At 41.6% G+C, this 18,210-nt stretch overlaps 1 protein-coding gene across 3 annotated transcripts in view; it reads right to left on the bottom strand.

The window, feature by feature from the left end:
• NUCB2 (nucleobindin 2) overlaps positions 1 to 18,210 on the bottom strand; it is a 736,170-nt gene that overhangs the window by 278,425 nt on the left and 439,535 nt on the right. For all 3 annotated transcript variants that reach the window (XM_044082707.1, XM_044082708.1, XM_044082709.1), the window contains exon 10: positions 16,605 to 16,697. In XM_044082707.1, coding sequence (XP_043938642.1) covers positions 16,605 to 16,697 — 93 coding nt within the window. The remainder of the gene's footprint in view (positions 1 to 16,604; positions 16,698 to 18,210) is intronic.

Consider the following 18,210-nt stretch of genomic DNA (forward strand, 5'->3'; position numbering starts at 1 on the left):
CTAGGAGGACTTGGCTTGGGACCCTGGCTAAGGACCCCACTCTATAGCTGTGCCTGTGGGGAGTCTTATTGGGGATCTGGAGAGAAAGGGAGAAACCAGCCCCAGACTGACTGCGATCTCTGTGTGCTCATAAGGGAAATATTACTTTACTGTGTATTTGTTATCCTTCCAAATTTGGATGCCCCTCACTAGTGTTAGTGGTGCGGATTGAGGCTCCTTGATTGCTGGGCCAGTGCATAGGGGTCACATAATCCATCGCCAGTATGAACAGTAGCAGGCTCACAGCTGAAACCTGATGCACACCCACTCCCACTGGGAACCCCTCTGCAAGACCGAACTTGGTTTGCACTTGAGTCACTGGGCCCTTGTACATAGCTTGCACTAACTCTACCAATTCCTGTAGACTCTGTCCCAAACCAAGTCTGTTTGCTGCACTGCCCTTCCACCTTGTCTCCTGGATACACAAGATGACCAGCCTCCTCCTTACCATCATGTCATCCGCTTCCAAGCTCTGTTCTGTCAGTAAAACTGCATGGGTTCATGGAGTAGGTTAGAGGAGGCTGGGTTGTCAACTCATGCCCATTTGGTGACAATAGGCAACACGACCAAATCACCTAGAGACATATTTTACATTGCTGAATGTTTTCCTGTCTTTAGTATACTGTGCACCACAGTAGACACCCAGAGAGGTTGGTCAGTACAACTCTGCTTCCTATAAGACACCATGTATTGTCTGCCCACATCTCCATTCAAGCATGTTTTTCAGAGGTGGGGGGGGAACCACACAGCGACACTTGGAAAACATGCAAATTCTAAACAGGCATTGGTCAGTGGTCAGGATTAGACCATGCACCTTGTTGCACAGGAGGTGGGAACTTTCTCATTATACTTCATGCTGATATGTCCTGCCTTATTAATACAGTAAGAGCAAGTTAGTCAGACAGTAGCTTTAGTAATGGAATCCATTGGTGGGGATTACTGCAGAAGGTAGGCCATCAAGTACCTGATAGTTTGCTTTTCAGAAGTCCCTAAATGGAGTTTTTAAGGTAAAGGTCACTAATTTATGGTCCTATTTAACAAGGCAGGATATTACATATGGAGATGTGCAAGAAGCTGCCATATTTGTGAGTAGAGCAAGGATACGGGGGCACCTAGTTGAATGGTTAACTGATTGTAAAAGCAGATCAGTATGTATAACATAAATAAAGAATTGGGCATGCTGACCAGTAGCAGTTTAGTTTATTTTCTGGATGGTTTAAGTCCCCAGCAGAAAGGTGTTGGGTTTAATGGGAATTTTATTTAATGCGCTAATATACTCAGAAGGAGAAATACAGAATGGTATAGAACTAGCTAAGAAGTGGTAATTAGTCTTGTTTATTTGGACATCCAAGACTTCAAATGTGGTTTCCCAAGGAATCTGTTATGAGCAGATGATATCTCCAACACAGAGTTAGTCCTTCACCACTGCCATCAAGTCTGAAGACACAATATGCACTACACCCAGAAAAAGGGTTACTGATTTCATTGCTCTGAAACAATGTTTCTGTAAATACACACATATATGAATGTTTTCATGCTGCAGAAGAGCCATAAGTTCCGGCATTTTTTAACAAGACCCCAGGAACTGAGAAGAGCCACATCAATGTGTTCCAAATTAAAATTTATTAGGCTGGAATGTCCATTACATTAAATGTGCCTAAAAAGACACTATGGGGGCTGTAATGGCTTTAGCCACAAATTGATACCCTTGGTAAGAGGGGCTGCAAACCATCTCTGGCAAAGCAGAAAGGCTTGTCAGATATACAGGAACAGGATGTTCTACTAGTTCTCAAGTCCCAAGCGCCCACAACCCATTGTCCTGAACCCAGGGATTCAAGAGTCTTGTAGCTCAGGTTGGTTGCTGCTCACACTCAAATTCAAAATACGAGTTTGGGCAAGCAAGGCAAGTTTAGCAGCTGTGGTGAAGTTTTGGGAACTGGGGGGAGTGTGAATTAAGGCACTGGTGGGGAAGGGACTTTTAGGGTTAGAGTTAGGGTTATGGTAGGGCAAAAGGAAGCTAAACCGTTATGGGTGATCTAATTAGTGGGAGTTCAAGCACTTGCCTATTTGAACAAGTAGCAACAAGCAAGTTTATCGTAAGACCTCGTAAGTTTTACTGAATCCAGACTGCCTTGTATCACTTGGACACTAAAACTAGCTCTTCACCAAGATACTGAAAGATCTGAGGCATCTCTTGCTTCCAACCAACTATAAGTGCCTGTTTCTGCTCTTATATTGCACTCTTAATTAGTATTTGCATTCTGCTGTCTGTTTTAATTGTCTGAAGTGTTTTTGGACACATTTTACTGCATAGCCCAGTTCCAGGCTTGTTGTTTTGCAACCTCTGAGCATCAAATTCAAGCCATCTTTGTTGGAGAAGGCCCTTCTGCACCCTTGTGGAGGAGTCCAGGTCCCATCTAAGTGAGGTTGACTGGACTAGAACTCAGACAGTGCATCTTTATTTGCTAGTTTGAGTTAAAAGGGTTATTTTTGTTTTTACATAAGCCAAGTGTCTGCACTTCTTGAGTGTAGTGCACCATTGTGCACTGCTGCATAGTGGTAGCTACTATTTGCGGTTATAGTAGCAAACACTTTACTTGTTAAATTTTCCCTTAGCACTTTGCTTGTGGTCATCCAGATGTTTTTCGTGGCTCAACTCTACTTTCAGGTAGAACACTAAGGCTAACTTCAGAGGTTCCAACAAACCTCTCACCCACTAGCCACTCATACGTGCAACCTCCCTTCCTGATCAGATAAATTTACCTAACATTATGGATATATAATTTCCCAGTTTCTCCAGCCAGCTTGGTCGATATGGGCATCCTGAAACAATGTAGTAACTGCCTCATGTTCACTGACAACCCCCTGCTCCTAGACCACACAAACTCAACATGTGAGAGATGCAACTATATTAAGAACCCTGAATCCATGCTCTCTGACACTCTAATCAGTACATATGACAACAAGTGGGCTGTCTGTATTCACACCTCACCTTCTACTCCATCCAAACCCACATAACTACATATGCGGAGGTCGTCACCAGAAACATACCTAAACATCAGAGACCTCCCAAACACAAAAACAAGCACACTACACATAATACTTCCTCTGCAGAACACAATACACATAATAACTCACATACCAGTGTCTTACCTGTCAAGCCCTTAAGGAAAAGCATAAAACCAAACATATTAGTTATAGTTGATTCCATCGTGAGACACACAGATGTCCCTTTCACTGGGCTGGATAAAGAGGTGGTCATGGTCAGCTGTCTGACAGGTGCCAAGATCATCTATATCACACATGCACTCAAGTCTCTCAACACCAGGTACTGTTATGACTTTGTCGTACTCCATGTTGGTGTGAAGGACTTGAGAAATATCTCTCTGGACTATATGAAGAGAGACACTCAGGCTGCCAATCCCTGGCCTTAAGCAGCATTTTACCTTCACCTAGGATGATGCCTCAATACAAACAGAAAATGACTGACTTCAACAATTGTGTTAGTTTCTGGTGTCATTCCAAAGGGATACAGTATCTATCAGCCTGGGATGACATGATCGACTGACCTAGATGCTTTGCCAGAGATGGTCTTCATCTATCACCCATGGGATTTCAGCTACTGGCCAAGGCCATTGCCACTCCCACTGTGCCTTTTTAAGCAGTGTATCAAGGACAAAATTCCCGATGTAAGAACTCCATCTAAGAACAACCTCAAGGTTTTGCTGCTGAATGCTAGGCATCTCAATATGAAACTGCATTCAATGGAAGGAGTCCTCACCTTGGAAGACAGACATTTGTGCAGTCACAGAAACCTAGTTCAAGGCTGTGGAGAGCACCCCAGCCATATCAGGCTACACCTCCTTACAAACGTTCAGACCACAAATGGAAGGCGTGAAAACTAAAGGAGGCGGTATATCAATATTCATTAAAGATTAATACACCTCCAGATTGGTTAGATAGCTTGATTCCCTGGAGATATTTCAGGTGAATTAACAGTTGGTAGGACACCTGTTCAAGTCATTGCCACTCCATGAATCAGGACACCTACTCTTCCTAGTCAGATCTACTGGAGTCTATCAAGATACATCCGAACACAATGGTTTTGGGTGACTACCAATACCTTGGTTCCTTGACTTCATTAACTCCAATGCCCTAGACCAGCTAGTTGACACTCCCACAAGGGATCTGGTGCTTGCCAATATGGGGGATCACTGTAGCAACACCAGTGTGAGGTCTTCCCTGGTGAGATCTGACCATAAATCCGTGTCATTCGAAGTTACTATCACACCTGACACCACCCCCCCCCCCCCCCGTAGCACAAACCAAATGAAAAAAAACTTTAAATCAGATCGTGTAACCTCTTACAGGATGATATAAACAGCTTTACTGCACCTCCTCCCTCAGATGGAACTGGCAACAATGCTGAGTTCTACACAAATGCTTTAAATATATAAATGCTTTATACAAACACCTAATCAACTGCATTGACTCACCCGTACTTGATGGACCAAAACAAACTCCTCAAGGAAGAGCAAACCTGTCTGGTGGACAACTGCCATTAACAGGCTTTACAATAAGAGGAAGAAATTACTGTCTTAAGAGTAAGAGGGAATGAGCCCCAAACTGGAAACACTCCCTCCTCAGCTTAAACAACCAAATAAGACTCCTTGTAAAGTCCTCAAAAGCTAGCTACGAATCCAAATTACCTTCCTCAACTAAGGACAACAATAAGGCATTATTTAGTTACATCCATAACCTAAAAGGAAAGGCTCATATTTGTGCCAAACTGGTAGCTAATGATACCAGATATACTGAGATTGTGGACACTGCTAACCTGTTAGCCGACAGGTTCTGTGCAAACTTCACTCCCCTTTCCCTGCTACACTCAATCCAAGACATCCCTACCACATGCCCTCTACCCTGTACCTCTAAAGAACAGGATGTAAATGCCCTCTCTACAGGTCAAAAACATAGCATCCATGGGACCTGATAACATTTCAAGCTGCGTCCTACATGGGCTCAAACAAGAATTAGCAATGTCATGGGTACTCTTTTTCAATCATAGTCTAAGCACTGGCTTCATCCCAGCTGAATGAAAAAAGGCTACAGTTATCCCGTTGTACAAAGGTGGTGCTTCCACTGACCGCAGGAACTACAGACGTATTAGCCTGACTAACCTTATCTGCAAGGGCATGGAGAAAATCATCATGGACCTCATCAACAAAGACACTGGTAACCTCCAAAAGCTTGACCTTACTCAATTTGGATTTGTCAAAGGGAAATCATGCCTGTTAAACCTGGTGGACTTCTTTGAGACAGTCACCTAGGCCCTTGATGAAGGGAAATCTGTGCATACAGCCTGCCTAGACTTAGCCAAGGCTTTTGACACTATCCCCATTCAGGCATAGTTGACTAACTCACCAAGCAGTATTAACCCATACATCATTAGATGGGTCGCTAACTGACTCACCGATGGAACCCATATAGTCAAAACAGGGGAATCCACCTCCAGCAGCAGACCCGTAACCAGTGGTGTTCCACAGGGATCAGTCCTGGGACAGCTACTCTTTGGAATCTATTTCTCTGCAGTGCAATTTAAAACTAAAGGTATGTGGCTAACAAAGTTTGCTGATGCCTGCAAACTGGAAGTGGTCACAGGATCTCCAAATGATGTCAACATCTTACAAGAGGGTCTTACACAAACAAATGACTGGTGCCAAAGTCATGGCCTTAAACTCAATGCAAAAAATGTATTATCATCCCTTTTGGTAAGAGTAATGTTCCTGCTAGCTACCACATCAATAGCAACACCCTAAGTACGCACTGAGTGGTGAGAGACCTGGACACACATTTTGACAGCAACCTTACCTTTGATCACCATGTCTCCACAGTGGTAAGAAGGACATTTTACATTGCTCATCTCATAAGTAAGGATATTGCCTCCAGAAAAAAAAGTTAGAACCTCCCTGTACTCTTCCCTCATCAGGCCAATAATGGAGTACAATCCCCCTTTTGGTATGTACCTTTCCAAGCACCTGCAGCATTGGAGAAACCACAAAGGTTCCTCACAAGGAAAATTCAAGGTCTTCAGTGTCTGTCCTAGGAGGGTTGTCTGAAATCACTGTCATTTTATGGTTTCATACAGACTACTCAGAAGCGATCTCTGCCTTGCATATAAGGCAATCTTTGACCATGCTTTATTGGAAATGCTGCATATCTGTAAGTCAAATGGTGCACGGGTTACTCACTTTAATAGCCTTAACCTGGTATGTGACATTAATAGAACCTACTGGTGGGACAGATTTGTCTCCCAGAGGTTGCCTCACCTTCAGAACAGACTCCTGCTTCACGTCAAGCAGAGCAGGTCATTGGCCCTCTTTAAACTATCAGGACGATTGGATAGGTAACCATAAGTTCACTCCAGGGGATTCCACCTATGACCCTCTTGTACAGGGGTGACTGGTGCTGATTGTGGAAATAAGAGTAAAACTTGGCTAGGCTTGTAAGGGCCCTAGTGTCATTAGCCTAGTAACCTCCTATGAAAACCACAGACACACACACACACATCTGCATGTGTGCAATCTTGCACATAAGTACTCGGCACACACAGTAGGCATTTTATTGCCAATGTTTACTGCATGCAAAGCAATCTGCAAAAGAAAAACATTTGTATAATGTTAAATTTTACTGAGCAAGATAAGTGGGGAATGAAGTACACTAAGAAAATGGCTTACTCTTGAGTGATTTGAACAGATGTCTGCTTCTAAATTAAAGATATGTTGCCATTACATCGCTTCTTGTACAAAATATAAGAAGTATTTTGACTCTCGCACAAAGTGCTGAGATTGGCTGCACCAGGTAACCAATCACTAGTGCTTGCCTGTGATACCAATAATAAGTTAAAAAGACTGCTTCTATGAACATGCAACTTGCCAACACTGCACACCACAGCATGCAGAGAAAATGCGAAAAAAAAACTGCTATAGATTAGGAGCACTAATATCGTGGGTAAAGCACTGAGGTTGGTACCGATATCAAGTGGTTACCCGAGATACAGAAAAAGATTAAGGAAAGATCTAAACAGAAGAGCATCACAAAAAACAGCTTGGGACAATTTGGAAAACAGTTTGAGGTTTAGGACTTTTGTTCAACAAACAGGAAGGATACACTCCTATTTGCATATTAATACTTCCTATTTGCATAACCAAAGCTGTAACCTTTAAACAAGTGTGTTTGTTTTATCTTTCAAGAACTACACTAAACAGACTTAAGAAAATTGTCACTAGTGAATTCTGTCATTTCTAATTAAGACACTTCTTCAGTGAAGCAACTGAAAGACATCATGCTTGAGGAAGTAAAAAAAAAGTCTGACAGCAAAATAAAACCTGGACAAAACACAAAGTAACAAACTACTTGACCTTAAACAGCTGCTTTTGGGAAGGAACTATGCAACTGTAACATCACAGAATGGGTAGCTCCCTGATTATTTTGTAGTAGAATGTAAACAATGCCATGGTGATGCAAGTTTTTTTTTTTTTTTTGGGGGGGGGGGGTTAGGACTAAACTACAGCAGGTTAGTAGCTGTCTTGACATCAGCAAGCTTTTCCACAGTGCAAGATTCTTTTAATTGCAGCCAAGTCTTTACAAAGTGCCAAAGTATTATACTAATGGAGAAAAACAGATGGATTAATTGCATTTGCTTGACTGTTCACTCTTTTTAGTGCAACTGGAAGTGCAGAAATGTTGAGAATTAACCAAATCATCAACCTCTCCATCAGACCCTCTGCAGAAAGAAACCCCCAGGATCTATTCCAGCACCTCTCTTTTTTCTAACTACATAAATATAAACTTCCTTTTGACTTGGCCCATTTGTTCTCCTGCATTATGCTGATGACTTGGTATTAATCTGCTCCAATCATTCTCATCATCTGCAAAACAGGGAGGGTGCAAGTCCACAAATGATTTATATTACTCCTTAGATCTTCCTCAGAATGTTTAGTAACTGCCTTTTGAGAACCCAGTGGTAGAAAGGAGTCCGTAGAATAAGGAAAACCTCCATTCACCCTACACAGTAATTCTCAGCAGCAAGAAGTTTGTACTCCGTACCTTGGGTCTATAATTTGTAACTTTTGAAGGGCTTCTGCCAGTTGGATCTTCTATAACAGGGGCAAGAGGCAGTCGTTCCTCTGACTGTAATTATTAAAGTGCCCAATGATCCTGCTTAACATACTTCTGTTACAGGTACATTGCTCCCACCTTTTGCTTGGTAGAGTCCTCTACATCATGCATCCTCCTACGGTACTCAGCTGTCGATCATATATGACCACCACCAGCAGTGACATCTACAATTAGCATCACCGACCTGCAATCTTATTGTTCCCATGCCCCCCCCCTACATAAGAGGCACTATATTAATGTAGAATACTGCTAAGAGAGCCACATTCTCCTACTTAGCAAAATTAACATTAATCTTTTGTCCAGCCATGGCCCTATAGACAAACATTCATGTGCGAGACTTCACTACAAATATCTACAGCTAAGCAATACCCACCTAACAAACTGCGAAAATACAAATCTGATACACTGTGCTATGCTGTACTTACATACCTACAGGAAGAGATGTGGTAATTAAAAGAAGCAACACTGATGTCACTGTAACCTAATGGCACACTGAAAATGCAGTGTGGTGGAGCTAACAGTTGTAGAACTAAAGCAATATTTAAACAGTCCTCGAGAAGCATGAATGCAGAAGAAAACATGAACTGTGCATCTTCCTGAACGGTATAACAAATGATGCAATGGCTACTAGGCATCTGGCACTCAGAACTGACGCAGTGAGATAAAGACATGCAAAGGAGTATGCATTAAACCCAGAAGCACAGCATGCTGCACTGCACTAACACCACAAGCAGACTTTCAACCTGGCATTACATAAGCTGCAGCTACACAGCAGCTCAGCATGTGTCATACTGTACATGACAAAAAAACATTTTCTAAGCTTGTTTTCTGCCTTTCCTGTAAGTCTAGTCCAGATACAGATTTGCTGTATCCAGGACTGTTTGTAAGCTTCTGAGCCCCCAAGCCTTTCTGTGTTGGAGGGAAGCCTTCTAGCTTAATTTTGTTTCTTAGAACTACCCAGTTTTCTAGTTTCAGCACTCAAATCTGTTTCTTTGAGCTCAGCACTTGTTCAGAACTCATTGTAAGTACTAAATAAGCTACAAATTACTACAGCACTCAACTTTCCTCACTTTCTAGAAGAAAACAGTTTTTAGTACTTAATAAATAAGCACCTATCCAGGCATGTCTAAGGGTCAGCTCTCGGCGTTTTCTCCTGTCTACCTGATGAATCTGGGCATCTTGGGGCAATGCAGCAATTGCCTCATGTACACAGACAACCCTCTCCTCCTACCACCCAACACTACAACCTGTGAGAGATGCACTTATATAGCCAAACTGGAAGCAAAGGACTCTTCACCCAAGACTAGATTAGACAGTCAAGAGGAGAAGATAAACACTTGCACCACACCACACTCATCACATAGTCCCTCAAAACCTACACCACCAAAACACACACACACAGAAACACAAAACACACACCTACATTTGCGGAGGCTCAAAAAAAATCTACTCAAGCAACAGGGACCTCCAAAGCAGAAATGCAAGCAACCTCCACCCCCCAACACAACCCAAATGACACATAGCCCACAAACTCAGTGTGCCACTGAACCACAGGCCATAAGGCATAACATACCCAACACTCTAGTCATAGGTAACTCTACAGTCAGGCACACTGATGTTCCACTCACCAGGCTAAACAAGGAGAAACTTACTGTCAGCTGCCTGTCAGGTGCCAGGATCCATCACATAATGCATGCACTCAGGTCACTCCACAAGTACAAATATGACTGGCATTGTCCATGTTAGTGTAAATGACCCAAGATGTACCTCCCTGGACTACATGAAGAGACATGGAGGAGCTGTCCGATCTTGTAGCCCAGGCAGGTATGACCCTAGCCCTGAGTAGCATCCTGCCATCACCCAGAATGATACCACATTACAAGGACAAAATTATTGACTTCAAGAATTGGCTAAGCTTCTGGTGTCATTCTAAGGGGATCCAGTATCTGTCTGCCTGGTATGACATGTTTGACAAACCACGATGCTTTGCCAGAGATGGCCTGCACCTGTTGCCCTTGAGATTCCGGATACTGGCTAAGGCTCTTGCCACTCCTATAGTGCCCTTTTTAGGCAAGATTCAAATGACAAATTCACCTTCGCAACAGGTACAAGCAAGCAAAATCTGAGGGTAATGCTACTTAATGCTAGAAGTCTAAACCTCAAAATGCACTCACTCGAGGCACTCCTTAAAATGGAGAACATCGACATCTATGCAGTGACAGAGACCTGGTTCAAGGCTCCAGAGAGCACCCCTGCATTACCAGGCTATAATTCATACCACACCTTTCTGCCACCTAACCTGGACCGAAGCACTAAAGGCGGAAGCATGTCCATATTCATTAAGGATATCCACACCTCCAGGCTAGTTGCTCAGCATAATGCATCCGAGATTATCCAAGTGCAACTAACTCTGGGGAAGACTGCAATCCAAATTGTAGCTTGCTGCAGATCCCCCACCATGCCCCAGGATTCCCACTCTTCATTTCTTGATACATAGGTTGTACCTTAATATTTTCCAAACACCCTAACAAAGGGCAATTTCAACTACCCCACCATTAACTGGGAAATCTACTCATGTACCAACTCTTGTGCACAACATTTTCTGGAATTCATAAATTCCAATGCCTTGGATCAACTTATCCACACCCCCACCAGAGGCAGCAATATCCTAGACCTGGTCATTACCAACATGGGCAACCGGTGTTCCACACCAGAGGTCAATTCCTCGTTGGTCAGATCCAACCACAAGCAAATCACCCTAGACATCCACATCCCACCCAAACCCCCCATTAGGGAAACCACCGTAAAAAATTTCTCTAAAGCCAACTTCATGCTTCTTAAGACAGAAGTGGCAAACATCATGACACCCATGCTGATGGACAATAGAGGTACGACTGCTGAATCCTATACAATTGCACTTTATAAGACCTTACACGAGTGCATGGATCGTGCAATCCCTAACAGAACCAAGATGCTATGCTCCAAAAAAAGGAAGCCAATCTGGTGGTCCCCCTGCCGTAAACAAACTCTACAACAGAAGAAACTGTTGCAAAAGAGAGTAAAATCCCATGACTGGAGGAACTCCGTGGTCAGCCTCAGTAAGAAGCTGAGATCCCTCAAATTCCTCCAAAGCTAGTTATGAAAACAAAATAGCCACTGATTCTAAAGACAACCACAAAGCATTCTATAGTTATGAAAGATATGCAACACAGGAACACAAAACATGAGCTGAGGATGACAAAACTGCTCGTACGCCAGAAGTTAAAATGAATTCACTATTTAATGACACACAAGAACAGAGGTTTAGCGCTTTCAACTGAATAACAGTCTTCTTCAGAACAATGAAAAATACCATTTCTAACATATTTATGCATTTCACTTGGTTAGTTAATTCAAAAAGCCCGCCAAAAATCTTAAAAGGGCAATGCATGAATTTCTTAAAGAATGACTGTGCTATCGGTGAGCACTTTGGTTTAGATGTAAACATTGACTCCTAAAAAAATACACATAATAATAATAATGATGATAATAATACACATAATAAATATACCTAACAATATTTACAAAATTAAAAACAGTAGTTTGGAAGGAATAATCTACTTTAACAATTCTATAAAATATTTCTATAAAATATACAGAATTGTTAATGCTGTGTGTAAATCTTACTATATTACTATATTCTATAGTTATGTCAAGAATCTCAATGGCAACACTCAGATCTGCTCTGACTTACAGCACTTGTAGTGTCTTTCGGCTTTTTCCTGGTTAGGGGTCGCCAGAGCAGAACTCCGGTCCGCTAATGATTGGCAGTATATTTTTACATGCTAGCTTGCCGGGCCTAATGCACAACCTTCAACGAAGGAATGCCCATTCACGCATGTTGCCACACAGAAGACGCTCTAACTGAGAATCGAACGGGCAACGTCTAACTGTGAGGCGACAATGCTACCGCAGCACCACCACCGCAGTCTTCAGAGTTACAGCACAATGGCACTAAATATACAGAACCAACTGATACTGCCAACATCCTGGCAGACAGGTTCAGTGCTAACTTTACCCCCTCTCATCCCCTAAAGGGCCCATCTCTATACCAGAAGAATGCAAAGTTACTGTAATCACGGCTGCACAGGTAAAAAAACACACTGTCCAAAGCCAAGAACACAGCATCCATGGGACCTGACAACATCCCAGGCTGCGTTCTAACTACAGAATGAACTGGCACCCCACCTAAGTACCATGTTCAATCATTGCCTCACCTCAGGCTTTGTGCCCACTGAATGGCGCACTCCACAAAGAGGGAGTCACCACGGACCCCGAGAACTACCATCCCAATAGCCTAATAAGCCTGGTTTGCAAGGCTATGGAACATAACATCATGGAACTTATAAAGAATGACATTGGTAATCTCCAAACTCTGGACCCTACCCAGTTCAGGTTTGTAAAAGGCAGATCATGTCTCCTAAACCTGACAGACTTCTTTGAAGCGGTCATCAAAGCCATAGATGAGGGTAAGGTGGTTCACACAGCCTATCTAGATCTCGCCAAGGCTTTTGACACCATCCCCCACTCTGGAATTATAGATAAACTCACTAAACTAGGTATAAATCCCACTCACAAGATGGGTTGCCAATTGGCTCACTGACAGAACCCACACTGTGAAAGTAGCAGACTCTAAATCCAACTTCAGACCAGTGACAAGTGGAGTACCACAGGGTTCAGTCCCAGGTCCTCTCCTATTTTGTATCAACTTCTCTGAAGTACAGGCTAACACAGAAGGTCTTTGGCTAACAAAGTTTGCAAATGACTGCAAACTAGGAGCCATAAATCAAAACTCCTAACGATGTGGACATCATGGGAAACGGCCTCACTGAGACAGATGCCTGGTGTCAAAGCCATGACCTCAAGCTCAATGCCAAAAAGTGCATTGTCATCCCTTTTGGTAAAAACTCTGTACCCATGAACTACCACATAGTCGGTAGTCTACTTAACACCGAAAGTGTGATAAGAGACGCTGGGACACAGGTGGACAGTAGTCTCTCCTTTGATAATCACATCACCACAGTAGTCAGGAAATCCTTCTACGTGTCATACCTCATCACAAATGATTTCTCATCCAGGAAAAAAAGAGGTAATTGTTCCCCTCTACTCATCACTCATTAGACCCATTATAGAGTTAAACGCCCCTTTTGGTATGTACCTCACAAGACATCTCCAACAACTGGAAAGGCCAGAGAAATAACTCACAAAGAGGATTACCAGCCACAAACAGATGCACTACGCAGACAGTCTCAAAAAACTCCAGCTTTACTCTGTTGCATATCGCCTACTCAAAAGCAATCTCTGCCTGACATACAAAGCTATGTCAAACCCAGAGCAGTTTGACATGCTCCACTTAAAGAAATCCCAATCCCTTCGAGCTACATGCTCTAGGGAACTAAACCTTGTCACCACAATAAACAGAACATGCTGGAAGGATAGATTCCTGTCCCAGAGAATTTCCATATTCTGGAACAAACTACCTATCTATATCAAACAAAGCTCCTCATTAGCACTCCAGGAGAAATCTTGATTGGATGGGAGATAGGAAATTCACCCTGGGGATCACTTCTGTGGATCTGCTTGACAGGGCCAAAGGAAAATAATTTTCTATGGTGGCAGAAGCCAGGGTACCATCTGGCTAGGCTTATATAGGGCCTAGGGCCAATAGTCTAGTACCTACCTATGAACCTATATGTGAGACACAGTGGTGAGCCAATTACAATGTTACCAAATCTACAGTTCTGTGGTGTGTGCATGTGCATATGGTCAGCTTCCCTTACCATGCAGCAACTTGACTCATAAAAAATTCTGCCAGCAAAAACACCATTAAAAAGAAAGTTCACTCCTATGAGGCTTCCTTTTTTTTTTACATCATTAAAAAGCATTTGCTCCAATGAGTATTGTAGACTGAAACATCTATCTATACCTACATATCTGTCCAGCTCTCTATTTTACAGATCAGCACAGACTACCCCTGTCCATGAGGGACATGGGTGCCGTACCCATGGTGAATTTGTGGTCACCCATCCATTTGTCCAGGTTGTGTTTGAATAGGGTCATTGAGGAGCTCTGCTTCACATGAATTGAAAGTTTATTCCAGAGCAGTGGCAATCTCTGGGTGACATACCTGTTTCTTCAGCATGTTCTTTTAATGTCACAAGCTAGTTTGAGATCCCTAGAGCGAGTGACTGTAGTGTCGCTTGATTTGTGGATGTGCAGCATTTCCATCAGGTCGGGGTCAGAGACTGCCCTGTAGGCCAGGCAGAAGTCACTTCACAGTAGCCTATATGATACAGGGTATAGTCACTACATGGCTTTCAGTCTATCCACATAGGTCATGGTTTGGAGGCCCTGTATCTTCTTAGTGAGAAACCTCTGTGGTCTCTCCAGTTGCTTCAGTTGTCTGGTAAGAAAGATGCAGAAGGGAGCACTGTACTCTACTATATGCATATATATATATATATATATATATATATATATATATATATATATATATATAGATTCACTTCATAACACTGAAAGCTCAAAACACTGAAACTTCAAAATCTTGAAAACTCAAAACACTGAAACTCAAAACAGTGAAAACACATATCATACATACACGGAGTTTAAACATAAATCATAGCACTTTCCACCAAGTGTAAGCAGGGGGGCAAGCCCCCCCTACACCCCCTGCTACTTATATATATATATATATATATATACATATATATAGTCCAAGAATGCACTTCACTACACTAAGTGCAATCTTGGAGTTGATATATTTAAGTAGCAGGGGGTGTAGGGGACACAGCCCCCCACATGGGGGGTGCAGGGTGGCTTGTCCCCCTTACACTTGATGGAAAGTGCTATGATTTATGTTGTTTAAACTCAGTATATGTATGGTATGTGTTTTCAGTGTTTTGAGTTTTCAGTGTTTTGAAGTTTCAGTGTTTTGGTCTTCTATATTATGACATTTTCTCGTTTTCAGTGTTATGAAGTGAATCCATATGTGTGTATAGATATATATAGATATATATATATACACACACACACACATATACATATGTATACGTGTGTGTGTGTGTATATATATATATATATATATATATATATATATATATATATATATGTATAAAAAACTATGTGGGAGTCCTGTCATAAATTGAAATTGAGATGGTTAACCTGTGTATTGTCAGCCCATATTGGTCGACATATGCAAATGGCTGACAGCGGTACAAAATCGACATTCACTAGACTAAGGGATATGCCCTTTTCCTGGGGAATTCTGCAGTCTCTGGCTGTATAAATATAATTAGCAGGAGGAGTGGGGGGTGCAGGAGTGGTTGTACAGTCTGAGGATTTGCCTCAGAGCATGTTCTGTTTTGTTTACATGCTTTCCATGGATCAACTATTAAACTACTAGTTAGTAGTAGATGTGTGTGCGTGTGTGTGTGTGTGTGTGTGTGTGTGTGTGTGTGTGTGTGTGTGTGTGTGTGTGTATATATATATATATATATATATATATATATATATATATATATATATATATACCTCACATCATCATTATATCATGATTGGTCAACAACACAAATGAGAGAACAAAATTGAGCTACTGTACAAAACTGTGACGTACAAAATGAGCAAATCACAAAACACTGATAATTTTTCATTATCAGTAAACCCCAGCTACAAAAAAACAGAAAAAGCATCATCTGAACGGTGGTACAGTTATGTAAACAGCTTTTAGTAACACAATGTGTAAGCTAAACGGAAGAGTTAGTGCATATGAGTAATGATGGGCTGGGTGTGGCAGGGAGGCTTGTGTGCCACAAGACATACTGAAATTTATACATCTTTCATGTCTGACTGGTGTGTCCATAACTACTTAATTATTATGCTGGTCAAGTAATATGAAGTTTTTATTTGATATACAGGAGGTGTGTACTGATGTTTTACCCTTTAGAATGATGCGTGCCTGAAAGCTGTATGTCCTCGTTGTGTAAATAAATGCATTACTGGTTTTATATGAAATTTCTCCACGATATTTTTTTCCACAGTTACTTAAAGCTTTTTTTACCCTTTGGTTTTGCTGCAGTAATTCATAGCTGTGTCATCTTATTAAACAATTTATTTTTAAACATTATCATTCATTATGTATTAAGATGCTGATACATTGTATTAAAACAATATGCTGAAAGTTTAATGCTGCTTTTTTATTCCTCTTCTGAAAACTTACAAAAAACAGAACGTACAGAGAAAATACATACAATTGTAATTAAATAAAACTGTCTCATTGTAACACTCTATATAAAAAAACATAAAAAGTGCAGGAAACCATACAGATTAAAAATGTTAACATTTACCTCATTCATTACGTGTTCTCTCATTCGCAGGCGCTCCTCTTCCATTTCAATCATGTCATCTTCCTCATTTTTGGGGTCATAGACTTTCTCTAGCTAAAAATGAGAATAATAACTATTAGAACAAAAATTTAATCGGGGAAAGTATGTTTAATGATATTAAAAAGAGGTTTTAGGCCGTGATGCACAACAAAAAAGGCAGACATTTGGAGAAAAATTGAAGTATTAGCTCTAATTGTGTGTACACAGTAATCTGCTATAACAAAATGGCACTCAATGAATGTAATGATCCCCTGGTTATAATGGACTTGGAATCTTACTATAATAAGATCAAGAATAATACAGAGGCTCAGAAGGATCACTTTCTGTAGCTGGTTTGCCATGTAAGAAACTATTCCGGTGACCAAGAGATAAAGTATAACAATTCAGTAACCAAGAGAGAGATGTACAAAAGTGTATGTCAACAGCCTATGCAAGACTAACAGGTGTGGTGTATTCTATGATGCATCTTCTCAGCAGCTATCGGCTGCCATGACAGCCTCTACTTATGCACAGAATGTACAACTGTTACACCTTACTTCAAAGGACCTTCTGAACTGGGTAGAACAGTTTTTTGAAATCTGACTGAGTAGTCCCAAAAATAACTCTAAAAGGACAGTGTAACCTTAAACCAAAAAAATCAGAGGAGAAAGCCAAAGACTATACTCATGGACTGGAGGACTAAACGACCTGAACTACAGTACTTGGCAAGGGTGCTTCAGACAACCAGGTGTTCAGAACAGAAATACCTACAGCGGACACATTTTTGAAGCAAGCACTGGAAGCATCCAACCCATGATGGACTTCAGATTCACCGAGGGGGCAAGCCTCTGAAAAAGGGAGGCTGAAATAAAGCGTAACGTACATCACAGATAGACCGTTGGCCTTTCAACCATTCAGTACAGGAATACATTTTCTTGCCAACTCTGCATAGCCTCTATATTTGGGGGTGGGGTGACAAAATGGTCAGATATTGGTGATTCTGAGATTACTGTTAGGCAGACCAAAATAAATTATTAAGTAGTATGCCTTAGGATCCCATGACAGACGTGAAGATAGGTGAAGGATGATGGACCACAAAAGAAATATTGTGAATGTTGTTTTAAATGAAACTCACTGAAATGTAGTTTAGAATATTTTTTTTTATGGGGGGAGGGATTCCTATACACCCCGACTTAAAAGTCGGAACTCAGTGCAATGATTCTTTTCGACAAATATATGGTATTATCATGCAGTTGAACAGCTTGCAAGATAATGGCTCTTAGGAAATACCACTTACAGATGTGCATACAGATGGGCAGCTTTCACATGCACTGAAGCAAGGAGATTCAAATGCTGTAAAAATTGTATGCATGACCAATTGTTTCACAGGGGAAACATCTCGCCTCCATCTCAACTTCCCCCAGACAAACAACTAAACACTTTTTAAGTGAAGGACAAAAGACAGCAGGTTATTCCAAGGTAAACTGCACGAGTCCAACCGCTTCCCCAAAGACTGTTATCAGGAAGAGAAGTGGGAGAAGAATAGTCACTGTCCTGCTAGTTTTCAAGGCAGGGATTTCCAGATCTG

Source organism: Protopterus annectens, chromosome 9.part0 (assembly GCF_019279795.1).
Source record: "Protopterus annectens isolate FY-2018-M chromosome 9.part0, PAN1.0, whole genome shotgun sequence".
In the NCBI taxonomy this organism is placed as follows: Eukaryota; Metazoa; Chordata; order Ceratodontiformes; family Protopteridae; genus Protopterus; species Protopterus annectens.